The sequence below is a fragment of the Agelaius phoeniceus genome, chromosome 10, assembly GCF_051311805.1.
Source record: "Agelaius phoeniceus isolate bAgePho1 chromosome 10, bAgePho1.hap1, whole genome shotgun sequence".
Classification (NCBI taxonomy): Eukaryota; Metazoa; Chordata; class Aves; order Passeriformes; family Icteridae; genus Agelaius; species Agelaius phoeniceus.
Genome location: NC_135274.1, coordinates 6,414,657 through 6,436,197, shown reverse-complemented (window position 1 = coordinate 6,436,197; position 21,541 = coordinate 6,414,657). Strand labels below are relative to the sequence as shown.

The 21,541-nt window shown below is 45.6% G+C and overlaps 1 protein-coding gene across 2 annotated transcripts in view; it reads left to right on the top strand.

The window, feature by feature from the left end:
* The window catches only part of RYK (receptor like tyrosine kinase), a 54,513-nt gene extending 33,381 nt beyond the window's left edge, over positions 1 to 21,132 (top strand). For both annotated transcript variants that reach the window (XM_077183740.1, XM_054639272.2), the window contains exons 10-15: positions 10,334 to 10,403; positions 11,808 to 11,940; positions 12,690 to 12,799; positions 15,314 to 15,473; positions 19,067 to 19,203; positions 20,127 to 21,132. In XM_077183740.1, the coding sequence (XP_077039855.1) occupies positions 10,334 to 10,403; positions 11,808 to 11,940; positions 12,690 to 12,799; positions 15,314 to 15,473; positions 19,067 to 19,203; positions 20,127 to 20,238 (722 nt within the window). In that variant the 3' untranslated portion in view covers positions 20,239 to 21,132. The remainder of the gene's footprint in view (positions 1 to 10,333; positions 10,404 to 11,807; positions 11,941 to 12,689; positions 12,800 to 15,313; positions 15,474 to 19,066; positions 19,204 to 20,126) is intronic.
* Positions 21,133 to 21,541: the final 409 nt, after the last annotated feature.

Sequence of the window (21,541 nt, the reverse complement as noted above, 5' to 3'; positions counted from 1 at the left end):
TCTCTTGTCCCAAGTCCCTGTCCAGCTCTCCTGGAGCCCCTTTTGGGGGCTCTGAGTTCTCCCTGGAGCCTTCTCTTCTCCAGGTGAATGCCCCCAGCTCTCCCAGCCTGGCTTCTCTTGCTTAAAAACCAAAAAAATTTGCTTCTTTCTAGTATTTTGGGAACACTTTCTGAATTCTGCCTTCTTCTGTTCCCTTTCACTGCCAAACAGTTCTGTCTTTTTTATTTCTTGGCTCTTATTTAATAATAGTTCTCAAAAACTTGGCCCTTGGCACCCGAGCTACTTTTTATAGCACTGGATTAAACAACATAACATTTGTCAAAAGTGATCTTAATTTAGCTGCCTCCCATGACCTCTTATTGAATTGCTTTCCCAAAATGGTACTTCCAATGCACTCCTAAATCCATAATTCTCCCTTAGAGTGACTTGTGCCTGTGACACATTCATGTCCTATAGGGAAAAACTCTTCCCTTTGCAGGGAAGGATTCAGTGCAGTGATGGCATTCATCACTGTAGAGAATTTCCCAGCATTAAAAAGGATCTGTGTGTAAGAAATGTAGAGTAGGTTTTGCTGATACTTGGGCCTGGGCAGCAGAATTTTGCAAGGAATAAAACCTGCAACATCCCCTCTCCTCACAGCAGGGCTGATATTACACAGCTTCATTTTCACACCCTGGCTGTTATTGCTGTGTGTGTGGCTGGGACATGTAATAAGTTGGGAATTTGATCTGGTTGGAAGAGAAAAACCTGCAAAAATTCTTTGGTAACCAGAGTTTTTCCTTGATCTCAGTCATTCTGTGGCCACACACACACTGCTGTTCTGGCACAAGCAGAAGCAGGGCAGGACCATAAAAGCTTGATGGGTATGAGAACCATTAAACTGACTTAAGTATCTCTTTGCTGAAGGCAGTAAAGCCTGAGGGTCATGGAAAACAGACAAGGAATAAAGGCTTTGTCTATGGAGCTAAATTAACCCTTTCCCAAAAGTATGAGCTGCTCCAGAACTGCCTTTTTTAACCCAGAGGTGCATTCTGAAAGTGATAAAATGAAGTCCAGTGGTGCTCCAAATGTCAGGAAACAATGGGGATGGGGGTGGAGTATCCCAGATCTTTGGAAAATGTGAACTGAGGTTCTTTGAGTAGGTACTGTGAGGAAGAATAACCTTGAGAGAAAAAACACCTCTTTTTTCTCACCAGGATCAGAGCTTGAGAAACTGAAGACACTGTTCTGACATTAGGGGAGTTGTTATGGCTTTAAACCTGGAATTTCAAGAGAATCCTAGAATGCCAGAATGGTTTGGGTTGGAAGGGACCTTAAAGCTCATCCATTCCCACCCCTGCCATGGGCAGGGACACCTTCCACTAGCTCAAGTTGCTCCAAGCCCTGTCCAACCTGGCCTGGGACACTTCCAGGGATCCAGGGGCAGCCACAGCTTCTCTGTGCCACCTGTGCCAGTGTCTGACCTCACAAGGAAGAATAAATAATTAATTTTTTCAAAATTGTCTTCCTTATGTCAAATGTAAATCTACCCTTTTCCTGTTTAAATCATTGCCCTTTTTCCTGTCCCTGCAAGCTGTGATCAAAACTCTGTTTCAGTATTTCTTACAGTCCACCAGCCACAGTAAAGTATCCTTGGAAAATTTTCTTCTTCAGGCTGAACCTCCCCAGCCCAACAAGTAATACAGATGGGCCAAGAGTTTGAGTTTGTTGGCTGTTAAGAGCTCTGTGCCACTCAGGTGGGTGTCAGGTTGGAGTGTGCTTGTTCAGCATGATCAGACTGCTTTCTCATCTGCCACAGAATTTGGGGTCTTTCATTTGAACACTTCATGAAGTTATTGAAGTACTTTTGAAGTGATTCAGTGGTTACTTGTTCTGTAGCTCTTAAATTGATGGGGTGTAAGAGTTGGAGATGCTTCTCTTGAAATCTCAACACCACCTCTCTTACAAAGACTGGCTGAAGGAGGATTCATCGCTGGGTTTTACTCCAGATCCTTAAAAGAGTTTTTTCTTTCATGGAGATTTCGTTCACTCCTGGGAGAAAGTTGTAACATGCCCGTGGTAGTGACAAAGTTTCTACATGCAGGTTCATGAAATAGATGAGTTTATAAGGTTTTTTTAATGCTGTATCATCTGTTCTGGGTGCCTGAGCCTTCTTATATGTGCAGTGCCTTGTGCCAAGGAGAGCTTCAAAGGAACCTGGATCTCTTTTGGCTTTCTGGAAGCTCTGATAACTCCAGACTGCAAAGATCCCAAGCTCTGGGGGAAAAGTGTGACTTGTTCAGGCTGTCCTGCATCCTTCATGTTGGCCATACAGCTGTTGTGTTGTCTTTGCACTTCACACTTCCACTGTGTTCATTTGCTAGGCAAGGTGCTCATAGTTACTTTCACACTTAGACATTTCAGTGGAAAATTCACCTTCATTCTGTCTTCAAACAGTCCCTGATGAAGATTGAGGATATGTGTCATTGCCAGCAAGAGCAAGGATATGTTATCTAGAATATTTGGGATTTTGGAATCTTTGGATCAACACAACCTGAATGAGTTCTTTGTCAGAAAGATGAGAGACTTAGCTGGCATTTGCTTTCTCCATTGTGTTTTTTGTTTTACAGAAAAATTGGGTTATGAGGATGGAATGCTTCACTTTCCAATCAAAGGATTCCAATCCCTCTCAGTTTTGGGAAGTGTCTCTGATGGCATCTTTCTCCAAGCTGGCATTACATCTCTTGCCAGGGTTTAACAGATCGCTCCAGCCTTTCTGGGGCATCTTTTAAATCATCTGATGTCAGAGGAGGAAGAAAACACACAAGTTTCACCTTTGATTTAAAGAACACATTGTTTAATGGTGCTTTTCCTGTGAAGGAGAAAATTCTTAGCAAAACAAATGGAATTGTGTTATTCCAGGAACATATGAAGTGAGGGTGAGCTGTGCAGAGCCCTGACTCATTTAGGATGTTCTGGCCAAGGTACACTTTTGGTAAAAACAACACAGTGTGCTGTTCAAGATAACCCAGCTGCTCCCATTTCGTGTTCTAACCACTTAACATTTTTCTGATGTACAAGGAAGGAGTGTTTGGAAACAAACCATCCATGGAAAGCACTGGAAACAAAGTGTTGACAAAGGTCAGCTCTTTAAACTTTATTGTTCTACCAACTTTTAACAAAGCTTTTGGGTTCTGTCACCTTAGGTCACTAAAAGACTTTCAGCATTCTTGGCTATCTCTGACATTTTACTATTTAGAGTTTTTAAATTTATTGCTAGTTAAGAGGAGATGTCCCATTCCTGGAAGTGCTCAGGCCAGGTTGGACAGGACTTGGAGCATTGTGATCTAGTGGAAGGTGTCCCTGCCCATGGCAGGAGGTGGAGTGAGAAGAGCTTTAAGGTCCCTTCCAACCCAAACCATTCCATGGTTGCAACATTGGTGGCCCTTTAGGACTTCATGCAGCTGGGAAGTGTAGGAATGGAAATGCTGGGAATTCAGGCTGTGCCAAGCAGGAGAAAGAAATGGGCACATTTAAGGGATTTAGGTGTGGACAAGAAGCCCTGTGTTAACCAAGGTGAAGGTTTCTTGTTCACACTAAACAGAACTTGGAGCATCATAGTTGTTCTCAAGGGGTCGTGTTTCAATTGATGGAATTTGCTCTTCTGGGCAGTTCATTCTTAAGAAGCACAGCCATGTGAAAATAGTTCTAAGTTTAAGTTTGTACCTTAAACACACAGTATTTGAAGTAATTGTTCAAAAGTATTTAATCTTCCAAAATCAGAGTGCAGGATCCTGTTTCTGAAGAGTATAGTTTATGCCAAAGAAGAAATCAAGAGTTACTGCTCATCTGAGCTAAATTCTTGAGTGTCTTTATAAGGGAAGATACTTGAATTTAAAGAATTTGGAATAAGTAGCAAATTTCTGAATATCAGCCTAAAAATGCACTTGATTTGCCATTTAATCCTAGTTCTTTAGGAAAATATCCTGAGACACCTAAAGCAGTACAGTATGCTTCAGAAAATACTGAGGGGATGATTTCCAAAGTATTGTACTAGATCATTTAAAGATTTATTATTCCATATGCTAAAGATATTCACCTGCAGGACACTTTAATTTACATACAGTTAAAACCTCTACTTGTACATCAGTTTTATTATGTGCTGCAACTTGACCTTTGGACCAGGGCATCAGTCATGTCTCTCTTTCCCAGTTTCACTTTCAACTTACCTAACACTTTCAGGTTCACTTTGAGCTAAATGGATTATTGAACAAATAGCCTTTTACTGCCTCCTCTTTGCTGCTGCTTCCTGGATTCTGGTGTTACTGTTACACAGGGAACTAAGACTATCCCCAAATCCTGCTTTGCTCTGCCCTTTTCTGTGGTTTAAAACTGCATGTGCATTTGTAATGTAGGAAATCCAGAATAGCATTCCCTATTTTAGCAGTGTCATGTTGACTCAATCCCAAGATTTATTAAAATTAGGCTTGGATTTGTCAGTGTGAGCTGCTTTGCTTTGCAAAATAAACTCATGTGGTTGATACTTGATGCCTGGATAGCAGGATTGGAAGAGAAATCCTGCTCTGTGGAAATTTTATCAGGACTAAGTGCAGTGTCCTGTGCTGTAACCTCTTCCTGCTGTGGTTTGGAGTGCATGTCTTTACAGGAGACTGGAATTCTGTAGGATGCAGAGCTGCCTTGGAAAGCAGGGGGATGTTGAATTTGTGGAAGTGATGACCTGGACACCTCCTGCAGCTCTGAGCTGCAAACAGGAGCTGAGTGTGCTGTGCTCAGTGCGTGGCAGGAGGAAGCATCAGATGCTCCACTTGGCTCTGGCTGACTCCTGGGGCCTGGAAATTTGAAAGCTGAAATATTTTTTATATCTACTTTCCTTTCTGCCTGAGATAAAGCAGGTTGGATCATGACTTCATGCATTTCCTTCTGGTGAAGGAAAGTTGTGAAGGTTACCTGATAGGAGCATTAAAAACATCCTGTGCAACAGATGTGAGCACAGGCATTGAATTACTTCCAAATACTCATGTAGAGGGGTTAAAGCAATACTCAGGCATCCATTCTCTTTGAACTGGGGTGGAATTCTGCCTTGGGAGCAGTTTTACCTAATTAATTGCCATGTAGAAACTAACTAAGCAGTAATTAACAAGGATGTGTTGATACTGGGAGCATTTATCACCTGGAGCTGCTCTAGTCCTGCACTCTAAATTCCTGTGACCACTGTGCCTGCCTGTGTGGCTGTTACCTCTCAATAACTGGAGCTTGTGCACTTTGTCATGGGGTATTTGGCAAAGCCCACAAAGCTGAAAAATAATAAGGGTAATAGAAGCTTGTGAAAACAGGCAGGGGTGTAGAAAATGGCCTGTGTAAGTGTTGTGGCGTGGGGGAGTATTACCTTGCAGTATGAAACAGGAGAAAGTTCACAGGGGAACAAGCCATTACAAATGGTCCAAAGATGAGAAAAGCTGCAGGTAAAACATCTTCTTAAATATTGTAGTTGGAAACATTGATCAGAAGCCTCAGAGCTCCTTGCTGTAGTATTTGCAGAGCTGCTTCTGACAGGAGTCTTGGAAGAATCTGCTGTTAGTGCCTGTAGCAGGCTGTGAGAGAGTTCAAATGGGACTCAGTTCAATTTTGAAACCTGTGCTTACATGGGTTTTCAGGTTCTGCTTTGTTTTCTGAAGAAACAGATTTCAGTGACCATTCTACAAGGAGAAGTCTTGTAAATTGTAATGCTGCCTGAGAGGGGGTTGTGAGGTGGGTGTCACTCTGTTCTCCCAGGGAACAAGGGACAGGGCAAGAAGAAAATTGCCTCAAGTTGCCCCAGGGGAAGTTTAGGTTGGATATTAGGGAAAATTTCTTCCCAGAAAGGGCTGTCCATCCCTGGCACAGCTGCCCAGGGCAGTGGTGGAGTCCCCATTCCTGAAGGGATTTAACAGAGGTGTGGATGTGGCACTTGGGGACATGGGTTAGGAGTGGCTTTGGCAGCACTGGAGGAATGAGTGGACTTGATCTTGGAGGACTTTTCCAACCTAAAGGATTCTGTGATCCTACTTAAGCTGTGCTTTGCAATTTTGAGGCTCTGGGAGGTCTGACTTGCAAAGTGACTCATGAAAGCATCCAGCTAATCAGTTCCCCTCTGCAATATCCAGGTAATTGCTGCTTTTCATCTCTGCTACGTCCTTTGGGGTGTGGAGTGACTTTTCCTGGTGAAGCAGAGCCTGGTGCCCTGCAGCTGATGAGTGCCTGGTCTCAGAGCAGGCAGTTCCCTTCAATTTGGTGTCATCACAGAACTTTTCACCTGATGATTCATGTGATTGATGAATGATAACAAACAAAAGATTTTAAAATGAATTTTTGCAGATGGATTTTAAGAAGTTGGTAAAAATGGAATAGGTGTTTTTTCTCCCCATGAACCAGGCAGGGCCCCAGCACATCCCAGCACAGAGGGATGTAAAACCAGCAGTGCCAAGAGCCCCATTGTGCCTGGCTGCATACAAATCCTGTGATATCAGGAGATAAACCTGCAGCTCCATCAGAGCTTGGAATCCTGCCTTGTTCTTGCCCTGGGCCTCAAGGCAGGCTTTCACAGCCAGGCTTTTGGGTAAAACCAGGGCTTGGAGAGCATCTTCCTCTCTGGAATGCATTTACATCTATCTCAGTCTTGGTTTTAAGCACCTTCTGAAAGTTGAACCTTTTTGGTCCTAACTTGAGTATCTGGAATATTTCTGGGTATTAAATCTTCCTCTGAACTCACCTGAATTTGCTGCTCTTTGGTTTCTCAGCTGTTGGTGCATGATCACCTTGTGGAAATCTGGCTGCTCCTCATGAGTATCCAACTGCAACTCCATTTGTGGCTGAGCACTGACATGTTCTTAATCATAAAGAATGGTAATATCTCAGTTCAGCTTTTTTCAGGGCTTTAAGGAAGTTTTGCAATGAGCCCTTGTTGCCTTGCCCTGGAGCACTCAACTTAAGTTCAGGGCTGTTCCTGGTGCCCAGATTTAATGAAGAGGAGACTGTGACCTCCTCAGTTGTGTCTCCAAGTAGCTGCTGTAATTTCAGAGGTTTCTGGCTCTGTGGGAGGCTTTTCCCCCTCTCCCCTCTGTAGCTGTGTGTGTGGCTGTGCTCATATCTGACACCTTCATGGATTTGGGGCAGACAAAAGAAGCCACAAAAGCCCATGGGCTTTTTATTTTTACATCCCATGGGTGTGACAGGATCCTTCCCCTTTTCTGTCTGAGTGGCTGCACAAACAGCTCTGAGAAGAAAACAAGGTGTGTGTGCTTACATGTAGCACTCAGGGATTGACACAGTTTGGGGAATTTGGGGTTATACATTGGCCCAGGCAGGAAGATGGAATCTGTAGGATTCATCTCACTATGTCCTTGGAAAAAGGTCTCAGCAAGCTGGGATTGCTGTGGCACTGGGGCTCTGTTTCTCTTACTAAAACTAGAAATGGTGGGTTTGCTGGATTGGTTTTAAGGATTTTTAGTACAGGATGCTCAGATTCACCAGGCCTCCACAACAAAAAATGTAATATTGCCAAAATCTCCTTTGTCCTGGTCTGTGAAGATGTGTGTGTTGGTTGCTCAAAAGTGGTCATAGTCTATTAAATGTGACAGAGTATTTAACTGAACTTTTTCCTTTGTAACTGATGTAAATGCCTTAAAAGGAAGCCTGATTGCAGTGGGGACTGTTGCAGTAGCAGTATTTTGGTGTTCTTTTCCCCCTTTTGACAAGAATCACTCCAAGAAATGGTGATTAATACTGTGTTTTGAATTATATCTAGTACAAACCCACAATAATCAAATTGTGTGGTGGTTCTAAATTGGCACTGGTCTCAACTAGGGGAGGATTAGCCTTGAACACTATTGTTTGTTCTGAGTCTGTTGAATTTGTTGGTGTTGGGCAAGTTTTTTCTATGCAGAAAACAAGGAAATAATATTGATAAGCAAACACAATATGGATGGTGGGACTGTTTCACAAGATAAGATTTCAGTTTCCGTATACACTTGCCTGGGAGTCAATCATCCTTTTGGGTGCCCAACCACTATAACCTGGGGAGAAAACAACACTGACCTGCTGGAAACTTCCCTGAGTGCTGGAAAGGGAAAGGCTTTGGCAGAAGAGTCACCTTCTGGAGATGAATGGGTGCCTTGTCCAAACCAGCCTGACTCGTTCTGTAGATCTTAAATCCTCTCTTAAACAATCTCTGATTTAAAGCTTCAAATTATTGCTTGGTGGCTCTTATAATTAAAAGCAAACCAGTTCAGCAAGCACAGGGCCAGAGAGTGTGTGAGGAGTTAATCAGCTTAAACTCACACCCAGGAATCTCTTTCCTGCCTTCATCATGTGCTGGATGAAGAGGTTGAGGTCCTTGGGCCCTGTAATTACTGCTGAAGCTCTGTACAGGTAACCTGCTCCTCTGACTTCTCAGAATCTGCTTTTCCACCTCCATTTTTAATGCTGGCTTTTAGAACTGCCTGATTCAGTCATTCAGGGCTGTGTAACTTTGTTTTAAGGTAGGGTCTTGGTTTTTCTTTCCTCTTTCCAAGCCTTTTGCATCTGTCTTGTACATAATTAAATTCATCAAGTATCCAGCCCACAGGGGTAGGACCTTCCCTTTCTCATGCTTCTGTTGGAGTGCAGACCAGAGACCTCAGCTGGCCATGGCTTCAGTGTCTCCTGCACTGCAAGAACCTGTTTGTAGCATCCCCACATAGAGAGTTGTTATCAAATAGAAGGGAATCACAGATTTGTTTGAGTTGGAAAAACCTTCCAAGACCATCAAGTCCCACCATTCCCCCAGCACTGTCAAGGCCACCACTCAAGTGCCTCACCCACACAGATTTAAACCCCTCCAGACCTAAATCCTCAACCAGTGCCCCAGGCAGCCTGTTCCAATGTCAGACCATCCTTTCTGTCAGTAAATATTCCCCAATATCCAGTCTGAACCTCCCCTGGTGCAACTCAGAACTGTTTCCTCTCATCCTGTCCCTGTTCCCTGGGAGCAGAGCCCGACCCCCCCGGCTGTCCCCTCCTGTCAGGAGCTGTGCAGAGCCAGAAGGGCCCCCCTGAGCCTTCTTTGCTCCAGGCTGAGCCCTTTCCCAGCTCCCTCAGCTGTCCCTGGTGCTCCAGCCCCTTCCCCAGCTCTGTTCCCTGCCCTGGAGAATCTCCAGCCTCTCAAAGTCCCTGTAGTGATGGGCCCAAAAGCACTGGCTGATGCATCCCATAATATACCACAATTGTCACTAATTTAGTGGCACCTCTGAGTTTCTGCAGAGTGCTCCCATCACTCTTCACTCAGCCCCATTTTCTTTTGCAGGGCTCAGGCTCAGTTAGGAAAGGGTGTCAGGGCTGTACAGGAGCAGGATCAGACCTTGGAGGAGGGAAAAGAGCAGAGGATTTCTTGCCTATTCTTCCTCCCAGGGCAGTAAAACCTTGGCTTGACTCATCCAGGACATGTAAATTCCCCCTAGTGCAGCAAGGAGAGCTCCTTGGGCTGTGCTGGGCTCTCCTGTGCCAGCTCCCTGCCAGAACTAGTCCCAGCATGAGGGAGGCATGGAAAATGCTCCCAGGTGTGACGGGGGTGGGACTGGAGAGCTCCTGCTGATGTCTCCTTATGTTTCCCTGGAGGTTCTTGCCACCAAAGGTGGGAAAAAACCCCAAATACACAAATAGTGGTGGGAAAGGGGTTTCAGGCTTCTGTGTTTCTGCCCACTGGATGCTCTGATTGCTTTGGGTTATTGGAGTTATCACAGGTGCCTGAATTTTAGCTGGCAGCAGTGGTTTTATTTATTTATTCATTTGAAAAGGTGGGGGAGAGAACAGCAAACAGTTCTAAGGTTACCAAGAGTCAAGTGTGTCAAGCAAGAGAGCAAGGAAATAAGTAAATATAGACATAAACAGCCTCCAGCCATGTGGCAGTAAACACAACTGTACCTGGAGTGGTAACTCAGCAGCAAAGCATCCCTTGGAGCACATTTGTGCTTGGGAACATTTGGCACATCCCATTCTTCCATGGGCACCACTCCTGTGCAGGATGAGACCCCACTGCCCAGTGCAGCTGTCAGGAAGTGCAGAACCAGAGCCTGTCAGCCCCTGGAATGTGTTTGATTTCCTTTCTGGGCTTGACCCCACTCCTTAAAGCAGAAATGAGCCTCAGAACTTGGCCTTGAACTTTTTTTCTGTCTCTTTTTCTAAGTGCCATTTTAAGAAAGGAGGCAAACAAGTTCTGTTCGTGCTCAAGTGACCTGAAGTGACTTGCAGATCTGGACTGAATTTTAATTAATGTGTTGATTTGTTTCCAAAGTTTATCTGTGGCTCCTTTTTCCCTCAGATCAAGCCTCGGAGGTGCAGGTGACAATGATGCTGACAGAAAGCTGTAAACTCAGAGGGCTTCACCACAGGTAGGGTGACAACTCCATGTCACTGTGAGGTGGAAGTACCTGGGCTAAAGCTCCCTGGGGAGAGGGAGCTGTTTGTTGGGAATTCAGCAGCACTTCTGTAGAATCATGGAATGCCAGCTGGTTTTGGATGGGAAGGGACCTTAAAGCTCATTTCTGCCATGGGCAGGGACACCTCCCACTGTCCCAGGTTGCTCCAAGCCCTGTCCAACCTGGTCTTGGACACTCCCAGGGATCCAGGGGCAGCCACAGCTTCTCTGGACACCCTGTGCCAGAGCCTCAGCACCCTCACAGGGAAGGATTTCTTCCCAAGATCCCATCTATCCTTATCTGTCAGTGTGCATCTATTCCCCCTTGTCCTGTCACTCCATGCCTCATCCCAAGTCCCTCTCCAGCTCTCCTGGAGCCTCTTTAGGCACTGGAAAGGACTCTAAGGTCTCCCTGGATCCTTCTGCAGGCTGGACATTCCCAGCCTTATGTAATAAAGGCCTTGCCTAAAGTACAGGAGTAGCAAGTTTTTGGTGAAACATACTTAAATAGAAACAAAATTAACTTGCTCTGCTCTCATCATTCCAAATGAGCTGTTGTCCTCCCTTTTATAAGTCAAGCTTTTTTAAAAAACTCCAGAAAGCTTTTCTTCCCTACACTGCCTAAAAAGCTGGGACCCTCATGGGTCTGGATGTGACACCAGGCTGTGAGAAATTTTCAGGAAAGAGTAAGAAAATTCAAAATTAAAAACAATGGTAAGTCGTTGGTGACTTTGCTAATGATTTTCAATGGAAAATACAGGTATTTTAAAAAGTGCTTAATGGAAATTGAAACTGTCTCCAGTTTGGTTTGAGTTTTTATGAATTTACATGTTGATATATATATATTATGTATTATATTTCTTCTAAGGAAGATGTGCAGAGACACTGCAGCATGGGGATTACCTGAGCCACAAAAGTCATGGAAATGCCCTTAAAGTGGCTGATTCACAGCTAAAATTTTCTGTTCTGTCACTTTGCAGTGGATCAAACATGATGTTCTGACTTTTTTTTTTGTTTAAATGCTGTAGTAGAAGTATATCTTTTATATCTGTAATAGATTTAGAATGCTGCACCTCCCAGTTTAGGATATAGCACTTCTGTGTCTTCACCTGTATTCACAACAATTTATCTCAGCCCTCTTGGACCAAGTGAAACTGTTTGGAGGATTCTTTCATAATGGGAAAGTAGTCAAATATTTCATTTATTAAAAGTACTGTCTAGGGCTTCAGTTAATTGGACACATTGCACTCTGCAATTCCTAATACAAGATTAAATGCTTTTCTTTCATGTTGAATTAATTTTATTGCTGTGTTTAGGAATCAAAATTATTTTAATCAAATTCTAGTTCCCTAACATTAGGAATTTCTGTGTCTTCCAGGAATCTGCTGCCTATCACTCATGTCTGTATAGAGGAGGGAGAGAAACCAATGGTGCTGCTGCCCTACATGAACTGGGGGAACCTTAAACTCTTCCTGAGACAGTGCAAATTGGTGGAGGCCAACAATCCTCAGGTACCCTTGGGCATATGGGACTTTGTGCCCTTTAAAACTCCATTTGCTCTGAGTTTGTGCCACCAGAGGAATGGTTGTGGCACTCTCCTGGTCAGTGTGATCCAGGAGAGCTGCAGAGGTGGCTCCCCAGCAAGTGTTTGCCTTGTTTCCCACCAGGAAAAGTTTATCCTGGGTGTTCAGAGGGCAGGATGCTGTCACTTCTCATTAGGGTAGAAGCTCAATCAATGCATCCTAAAATTATAGCAACAAATAGAGAAAATTGTGGATTAAATTAAGGGAAATGGTGTATGGAGAAATTTCAGATTTACTGATACTACTTTTGGTATCCCAAGCTATAAATGCATGCAAGATTTTAATTATGATGGGACTGTGAAGCTGCAAAAGGAGCTGAAGCAGCAGCCTCTGATGCTGGTTTTGGAGAGCAGCAAGGATTTTGACTGTGCTGCTGCCTGGGATTAGCTGGTTTCCAGGGAAACAAAGTGAAAAAGGTGTGGGAAGGGGTAAAATGGACCATTTTTGCCTATGCCCACTTCCAATCAAAGGAAAAGTAGGTACAGAGAGTGAGGCACTTGCAAGATGGAAGTATTTTCCCTTGGCATGTCAAATAAGTTAAAATTTCAAGTCAGACACCATCATGAGTGCCCATAGGTGTCTGTGGGGACTGGAAGGGGAGGAGGCACTGGGACACCCAGTAACCCTGCAGGTGCTGGGCTGAAGGGGCTGATGGCTGCTGCTCTGGGCTCTTGCAGGCAATTTCCCAGCAGGATCTGGTACACATGGCCATCCAGATTGCCTGTGGGATGAGCTACCTGGCCAGGAGGGAGGTCATCCACAAAGACCTGGCTGCAAGGAACTGTGTGTAAGTACTGTCCCCTCTGCAGCTGCAGCTCCCTGCACTCAGCCTGAGCTCCCCTTCAGAATGCAGGGTTGGGGTCTCTGGTGTAGTCAGTGAAGTTGTTTTCCCCCAAAGCAAGGGGAACCAGGAGTTGTGGTTCTAAAGGATGCAGAACATCCTCTCTGTAAATGCTTCAGCTGGGTTTGAGTATCACTTTGTCAAAGGCTTGAAAAGAATTAAAGGTTCCTTCAATTTTAGTAAAAACTTGGACTATCTTTGACAGTTTATCAATGGATAGATTTTTGTTTGAAGTTGGTTTTCTTCATTCTTTCTCCTTAAAAACTGAGTTAAAGACTTTGTTCATTGGTAGATTTCTTAATTGCCAAATGATGGATAGATACAAATGTGCTCTGGAATGGCAGGAGTGCCAGAGAGGGGTTTGAGACCATCTTCAGGTTGGAATACACTCCAAAATGTAGAGGTGGAGGTGTTTGGTGGCCTTCTAGGAACCCAGTCACTCAGTGACCACCATCTCTGCTCTTGTGCCCCATAAGGGTGCTCAGTGTGATGACAGATCCTGTTCCTAATTCCTATTGCTGTTCCTCACTGCTGAGCACACTGAGGAGGAAGTGGGACCACAGGAGACAGATCACAAACATCAGGGAGTCACAAACATCAGGGACATCCCCTGGAACTTTATGTTTGGAAAGATAAAGAGGTGCCAGTAGCCAAGGTCCCCTGAAGGACTTTGTTCCACCCACCCCTCTTTGTTCCCCAGGTTTACTCTGGGTGGTGAAAGGCTGGGAAGTGCATCAGACCCATCTCCTAATTTTGGGAAGGGAGCCAAGATTCCAGTGATCTTGGCAGGTTTAAGGGAGGAAATGCTTGTGGTCTCATGTGCTCATGGCACAGCCAGGTCCAGTTACAGTGGACATGAGAGTTACACAACTCAGGGCTGTCTAATTGCTGGGGAAATGCCCTTTGCATTGCATTTATTTTCAAACAGGTCTTCTAGGAATTTCTCTGAACTCTTGAAAATTACTAGATAATAAATTTCCTGTTGTGTAAATTTTGAGGATAATGAAGTGGCTTGAAAGTGCATAGAAAAAATAAAAAGGTATCTGGGATAGTAAAGAGAGAAGCACACAGATCATTTATATTTCATTTTTCTCATCAAAATAAATAATTGGTAAGATGAGAAGACAGCAAAAACCAGTTTGTTACAATACCCCCACCCCAGTGTTCCTTCTGGATATTTGTCATACAATGTTGAAGCCAACATCTTTGCCATATTCTGAAGTCAGCTGTTTATGAGAACACTGAACTTTATTGCGCACAGTTTTAAGTTCAAAGAGTTTGAATCACACCCCAGAGGGGGCAAATTCTCTCTGTTATTTTGAGTCATCTTTTCTTGATGAAAGTTTCCCTTAGTACCCTATTTCTGACAAGCATCAATATCTGTTCTGGAGGGAATAAAGACTTTTCAGCAGATGGCTTGATTGGAGCCATGCTTTTGGACCACAAAGGATGCTGGTTGGTTCAAGATATTACTGGCTCTTTATTTGCTTAGATCTTTGCCTCATTATTGCCACAGAGGTACTAGAGCTACAAAGTGTTTAATTGCCCTGATAGGGGATCTCCAACAGAGCAGGAGTAACTTGAGGCAGTTACTTGTTTGCTTTAACAGTATTTTTTTGCGCTTGCAAGTGTTTGGCTTTATTTAATCAAGCCTGCTGATTTTTCTAATGCTTATCAGTTGGCACAGAATTAAACTGGTGGTGTGATAATATTTGCTAATCAGAGTAAGCGTGTCTTGATGCAGGAGAGAGCCAGTGCTCGAGCTGTGGATTAGCAGTGCCCAGTGAGATGCTGAGTGTGGCCCTTGGGGCTGGGCAGAGCTGTTGGCTGTGGGGTTGCTGACCTATTGGAATATTACCAATACTGCAGACAGGATGTGCCTGAGCTTACTGCTGAACCAAGCAGGGGCACTGTGGTGTTTCACCCCAGAGACACCTTTGGCTGGCTGGATGCTGCAGCTGGGCACAGGGAGGCGAGTCCAGGCTTGCAGGAGCTCAGGTTTACCTCTGGTAGAGAAGCTTTAAGGTGATGGTGAAGGAAAGGAGCTGGTTCTGATGGAGGGTTTCCATCCAGAGCTTTATTCTGACCCACAGGCCTCTGAATGCAGCAACAGCTCCAACAGAGCTCCCTGACCCCGTGGTTGCTGTTCCTTTTAACTCCAGGGAGAGGGGGAGGGAAGGGGTAGGGAGCCACCAACCACGTACAGGAGGGGAGGTCTCAATGGACAAAGGACACCTGGATGGCCCAATGTCCCCCCAGGGGTAGAGGGCATCCTTTGTATCTGCCCAATCACTCAGTGCCCTTCTGGAATTCCAGGATTGACAGACAGTGCTCGGCAGGGGTCAGGGTGGGGAAAGGAGAGATGATTGACACACCTGGGAGGGATCATCGGGGAGGGGCCCAAGGTTCTGAGGTAGATCCTGAAATCCCAATCCTGAGTGTGCTGTTCTCTGTGCCCAGCATCGACGATGCCCTGCAGGTGAAGATCACGGACAACGCGCTGTCGCGGGACCTGTTCCCCATGGACTATCACTGCCTGGGGGACAACGAGAACAGGCCCGTGCGCTGGATGGCTCTGGAAAGCCTGGTCAACAATGAATTCTCCAGTGCTAGTGATGTGGTGAGGGTTTTTTTCCTCCTTCTTACGTTTTGGAAATGTGTTTTGTTGACATTTTGCTCTTTTTTCAGCTGTTGGAGAATCCCAGAATGGTTGGGATTGGAAGGGACCTTTAAAGCCTGTTTAATTCCACCCCCTGCCATGGACAGGGACACCTTCCACTGTTCCAGGTTGCTCCAAGACCCATCCAACCTGGCCTGGAACACTTCCAGAGAGAATCCCAGAATGGAGAATCCCAGAATGGAGAATCCCAGAATGAAGAATCCCAGAATGGTTGGGATTGGAAGGGACCTTTAAAGCCCATTTAATTCCACCCCCTGCCATGGACAGGGACACCTTCCACTGTCCCAGGATGCTCCAAGACCTGTCCAGCCTGGCCTGGAATACTTCCAGGAATCCAGGGGCTGCCACAGCTGCTTCTGGGCACCCTGTGCCAGGGCCTCCCCAACCTCATAGGGAAGAATTTATTCCCAATATCCCATCTAACCCTGCCCTCTATCAGTGTGCAGCCATTCTCCCTTGTCCTGTTCCCCCATCCCTGTCCCCAGTCCCTCTCCAGCTCTCCTGGAGCCCCTTTAGGCACTGGAAGGGGCTGTGATGTCTCCCTGGAGCCTCTCTTCTCCAGGTGAACCCCCCAGTTCTCCCAGCCTGGCTCCAGAGCTCTGCTCCAGCCCTTGGAGCATTTCTGTGGCCTCCTCTGGACTTGCTCCAGCAGCTCCAACATCCTTCTGGTGTTGGGGACCCCAGAGCTGGAGGCAGGGGACCATGGCACTGGATAGGTAACAGTGGCTTGTTCAGAGCAGCCTCTCTTCTCCCACTCCTGCCTCAGCTGCTCGTGGCAGATGGTTCAGGGATCAGTCAGGCCCTTTGTGCACAGCAGAAGTGCTCCCTGTTCCCTTGGAAGTGCTGGCAGGGAACACACTCAAATTCAGGGAGCTGCACTGGGACTGCTTTTCATAAAGTATCCCAAGTTGGGAGGGACTCACAGGGATCATCCAGTCCAGCTCCTGGCCCTGCACAGGACACCCCAACAATCCCAAATGCTCCTGGAGCTCTGGCAGCATTGGGCCTCTGCCCATTCCCTGGGGATCCTGTTCTGTGCCCCAGCACCCTCTGGAAGTCAGGGTGGACATCCATTCCTCACCCTGTGCTCAGTCTGCTCAGCACAGATCTGCTCAGGCACAGCTTCCCTTGATAAATCCACACTGGCTGTTCCCAGATATCCCTGTGCTTCACAGACATGGGAGTGAGCTCCAGGATAATGAGCTCCCTAGCATTACCAGGAGCTGGTGTTTGACTCTGTGGCCCACAGTCCCCCAAATCCCAGCTCTTCCAGAGAATTCCTTCATTCCACTGGCCAGGAACCTCTCCCAGTTGAGGTGACCTTTCAGAGATAAGAGCAGTGTTGCAGTGACCTCAGCCTGTTCCCTATGATGCATCCCATCCAGGATAGTGGTCTGGTGCCAGTTTGAGCAACTTTAGAGAAGTTCTGGTTGGTTTTTTCCCTCCAAGGTCTCTGTTCTAGTGCTGCAGCCATGTAAACAAGGAAAAGAAGGAAGGAAGGGAAGGTGCCAGTTGTGCTCCACATGTGTGTTCATTGGAAAACACATGGGGGTTTGTGTTAGATCCAACCTGAAGACAGAAGAGGAAATGGAAGTTGCCTATAAAAGCATGTTTTTAGAGAGCTAAATGAAGTCAATCAAATGGTGGTTTTTTTATTTTTACTTTTTTTAAGAAATCTGGGACATGAAAGCAATTACTGTTTGTGAGAACTGGGAAATCAAAGTTTATGTAACAGCAGCAGTGAGGTGTGGAATTTTATTAGGATGAGTAAATCTCATTATTGTAACCATTTTTGAAAACTCCAGTGCAATTCAGCATTTCTTCCAGTCCATTTTAACCAGAAGTACTTTTTTCATTGCTTAGGGATGAATGCCACCCACCTTTTAACACCCAGTTCTAACTGCAGACACATGGCCATCTGAGTTTTGTGGAGTTCAAAAGTGAACAGTTTTTCTGGGTGTAGAAAACACCATGTGCCCTAAATATCAGCTTTGCATCTACCTGGACTCCTTTCACAAAAAGCTGATGTCAGATGTTTTTGTGGGTTTGGTAGGAACAAACCCAGTGATCCATTGCATGTAACAGGGAATGGGTGATGAAGTCTGGTACAAACAGTGTCTGTGTCTGCAGGGATGCCAGGGGATGTGTTCCAGGCTTGCTTTTTGGATGACTTTCTTTCAAATGTGTTTGCTGGCTTGAAACTTTCCCAATAATGTGTTGCTCCCCTGCCAACAGCTCTATCAGTCAGCCAGAGTGTAGGAAAACAAACCACGATTCCTGCTGAATCTTAATTCCCTGTTTTTCCTGCTGTGGCACATGAAACTCTGCATCTCTTCATGCCATTTCTATGCAGCTACCTATGGAATTAGAACAGCTGTATTCCCAGAGTGGTTTTGCTTGAATCACTCTGTTTCATCTTCATGATCACCCCTTGTCCCTCAGCATTCTTCTCCACTGCAGCTAAAAAGGGGCTTTATATCCTTCAGTGGCTGTTTGGAGCGGGGCCACATCTGTGCTCCTTCCCTTCTCTGCCCTTCCCACCTGAAAATATCCCTTCCCTAAGGCTTGGGTCAAGGCAGTGAGTGGGATTTCTCTTGATTAAAACAAGAATTGTGTGAGCCTTGCATGATTCTGCCCCTTTTTAATGAATGATGATGTGGAGCTTGAGTAGTGAGTCACGAGCGTGCAGTATCAGCCCCATCTCTGTTTGGTCTCCTGGGTCTCTGGGTACCAGATAATAAATCATTTTCCTTGTACTCTGCTTGTATGTGGATTCATAGGTGGATTTTTCATCACTTCAAGCTCCTTCTGGCAAGGGTTGCCAGATGAATGTGTTGAATGCTGATTGTGCTGTCAGGTTTATGAGATGAAATCTCTTTTTTTTTTTTTCCTGAGTCCTATTCCTGAACTTACTCTCCAAATATACAGATAATTTGGAATAAAAAATTATAATTTCACTTCTGATCCTTTCACTTTTGCAGACTTTTTGGAGGATTTTCAAGGCATTTTAAAGAAGTGTAAAAAACCAAATAACTGTTTTATAGGAGATAATCATTTAACATTCAGTAATTTCGATTTAGGTGTTCTGTAATTTCATGTTAAAAATGCATGATTTCTAAGCACTGATATCTTAGTGCAGTAAGATTTTAAGTTTAGTTTGACTTTGTAGAATCACAGGTTGGTTTGGGGTGGGAGGAACCTTAAGACCATCTGGATCCTACTCCCTGCCAAGGGCAAGAACACCTTCCACTAGCCCAGGTTGCTCCAAACTCCATGTAGCCTGACCATGGGGCAGGGATGGGGCAGCCATAGCTTCTCTGAGCAATTTATCACCAGTTCTGCTGGTTTTTCAGTAGCCCAGTTCAAGACATGTTGAATTTGGTTATATAGAGAGCATTTATGTAAAGCTTTCTTACTGTGTGTAATTGTCTTGGTCAGCAATCCTCCTCACAGCTGACTTTGTGGCCTGGCTGGGGGAGCTCTGGGGGTTCAGCATGTTGTGTTAATGTTTTTTTTGCACTGTTCCTTTGCAGTGGGCCTTTGGGGTGACACTGTGGGAGCTGATGACCCTGGGCCAGACCCCCTACGTGGACATCGACCCCTTTGAGATGGCAGCTTATTTAAAGGATGGCTATCGAATAGCTCAGCCCATCAACTGCCCCGATGAACTGTGAGTGCCTCTGCTGGGGAAGGACAAACTGCTGCTCTCTGCCTGGGGTGCTAAAGCCAGGCTGCCCAAAGACAGAGCCAGGGCTGCCTTTCCTTGCCTGTCTGTTCTGCCTGGCAGACAAAGCCTGGGGTGAACATTGCTCCTGGAACTCTGGCTCTGGGGTCCCCAGCATCAGAAGGAAGTGGAGCTGATGGAGCCAGTCCAGGGGAGGCTATGGAGATATTCTGATGGCTGGAGCCCCCTCTGCTCTGGGAATGTTCAGCCTGGAGCAGAGAAGGCTCCAGGGAGACTTTAGAGCCCCTTCCAATGCCTAAACAGGCTCCAGAAGAGCTGGAGAGGGACCTGGGACAAAGGGTAGAGTGACAGGATAAAGGGAAATGGCTTCCCACTGCCAGAGAGCAGGGTTAGATGGGATATTGGGTAGGAATTGCTCCCTGTGAGGGTGGGAAGGCCCTGGCAAAGGATGCCCAGAGCAGCTGTGGCTGACCCTGGATCCCTGCAAGTGTCCAAGGCCAGGTTGGACAGGGCCTGGAGCAACCTGGGACAGTGAAAGGTGCTCCTGCCTGTGGCAGGGGGGTGGGACTGGGTAATCTTCAAGGTCCCTTCCAACCCAAGCCATTCCATGCTTTTATAGCACTTGAGCTGTTTCCAGTGAACTCTGTACTGCTCCTTCCTGGATTGCCATGGGTTAAATCCTAAATCAAGCCAGGACCTCTGGTGACAGCCCCTTTGCTCATCATTCCAGGTGTCCATCCTTGGAAGGAGCTGTTCAGCATTATGAACCATAAGATCCAGAGCTCCTTGTCTCTCTCTGGCTGCTCAGCCAGTTGCCCAGTGCCAGATGCTGTTCTGCCTTTCAGGCTGGGGCTGTGGCTGCCTGGCTGACACGGTTCCCCTGTGCTCCATGTGCCTCTGTGTTGCAGGTTTGCTGTGATGGCCTGCTGTTGGGCCCTAGATCCTGAGGAGAGACCCAAGTTTCAGCAGCTGGTGCAATGTCTCACTGAATTTCACGCAGCGTTGGGAGCCTACGTCTGAAACAGCAGCAGAAGATGGAATTCCCTGCTTGGGAGAAGCCATGGCATCCACCTGCAGCTCCTTGCATCCCTTGGACTCACACACATGATGTGTATAAAGCAACACTACAGGGAGAAAGCACTTCTTCCAAAACACTGTGCCTTAGAATGCCTTAGTAGTCTCAAGTTTTTTTGTAAGACCTCTTGGTGTTGAATATTTTCTAGATATCACTTTTGCTAAGTTAAATTGAGACCTTTTGGTTTGCCATCAGGATTTGTAAAGTGTAGAGATAGTGAACTGAAACATGAGATTTGGATGGACTTTGCACTCTGACAGCAGACACGTGATTTTTTCAGAAGGGTTTATGGAACTGGTAGAAAAGTGAGGAGAGGGGAAATGAAAAAAAAAACACACTGCAGAAAATTTTCCCTGCTTTTAAAAAAAATGTTGAAACTGAATCTTTCTGACCAGCTCTAGTGTTTGTACTTGTATGTATCTGGAATAGCTTTTTAGTATCAACTTCTTCTATTTTGAGACAACAGCACATTATGGTTGGATCCACACATCTTACCTTTTTAACCCATTCACAAATGTTCTTTGGAAAAGCTGGTCTTCAGGATACAACATCTCCTTTCTAAAGTGATGATGTAAAAGTGATCCCAGTTTACCTCATACAGAGAGTGGTGAAAGTGGGGTAAGAATGGTGCCCCCCTTTCACATCCAAGGATTTTTGAGATGGTTTTATGTGCTAACTAAAGGCCTTCAGAGAAGAGCCAGAGCAGCCCCTGTGTGGGAGTCTGTCACCTCAGGCTTCTGCCCTGCAGTTTCTCTTGTTCAAAAAGGTACTGGTTGTTTTTTATGGGCTTTTATGGCCTGAAATGGGCTTAAATATATAAATATATATTTGTAAAGACACTTGCAGAGTAAAGAATGTTTTTCTATTACACCTAACGTGAAAGCTTGGTCCCTCACCTTGCCCTTTGTGTGGATTGTGCAGGTTGGTGGTGGTTGGGTTGGGGTTGGCAGGAAGAGAAGGTGGATTACCTGCCTCCCTGAGACTTCAGGTATTGTCCTGCTGCCTTCCTTAACCCAGAGATCCAATCCACCCCAGGTTGTTTTGAGCGTTGCTTAAGAGGACTGAACACGTTTTTTCAGCAAAATGTGCAATTCAGGCTTTTTCTATATGAAACAAAGTTACTTGCAGGGTAACTCCTGGTTCTCCTGGTGAACTGCAGGCTGCATCCTCTGCCTGGTGGCACCACGAGGAGGGTTGTGCTTCAGCACAGTGTGGGACATGAAAAGTTGCCTTTTGTCTCTCAGCATC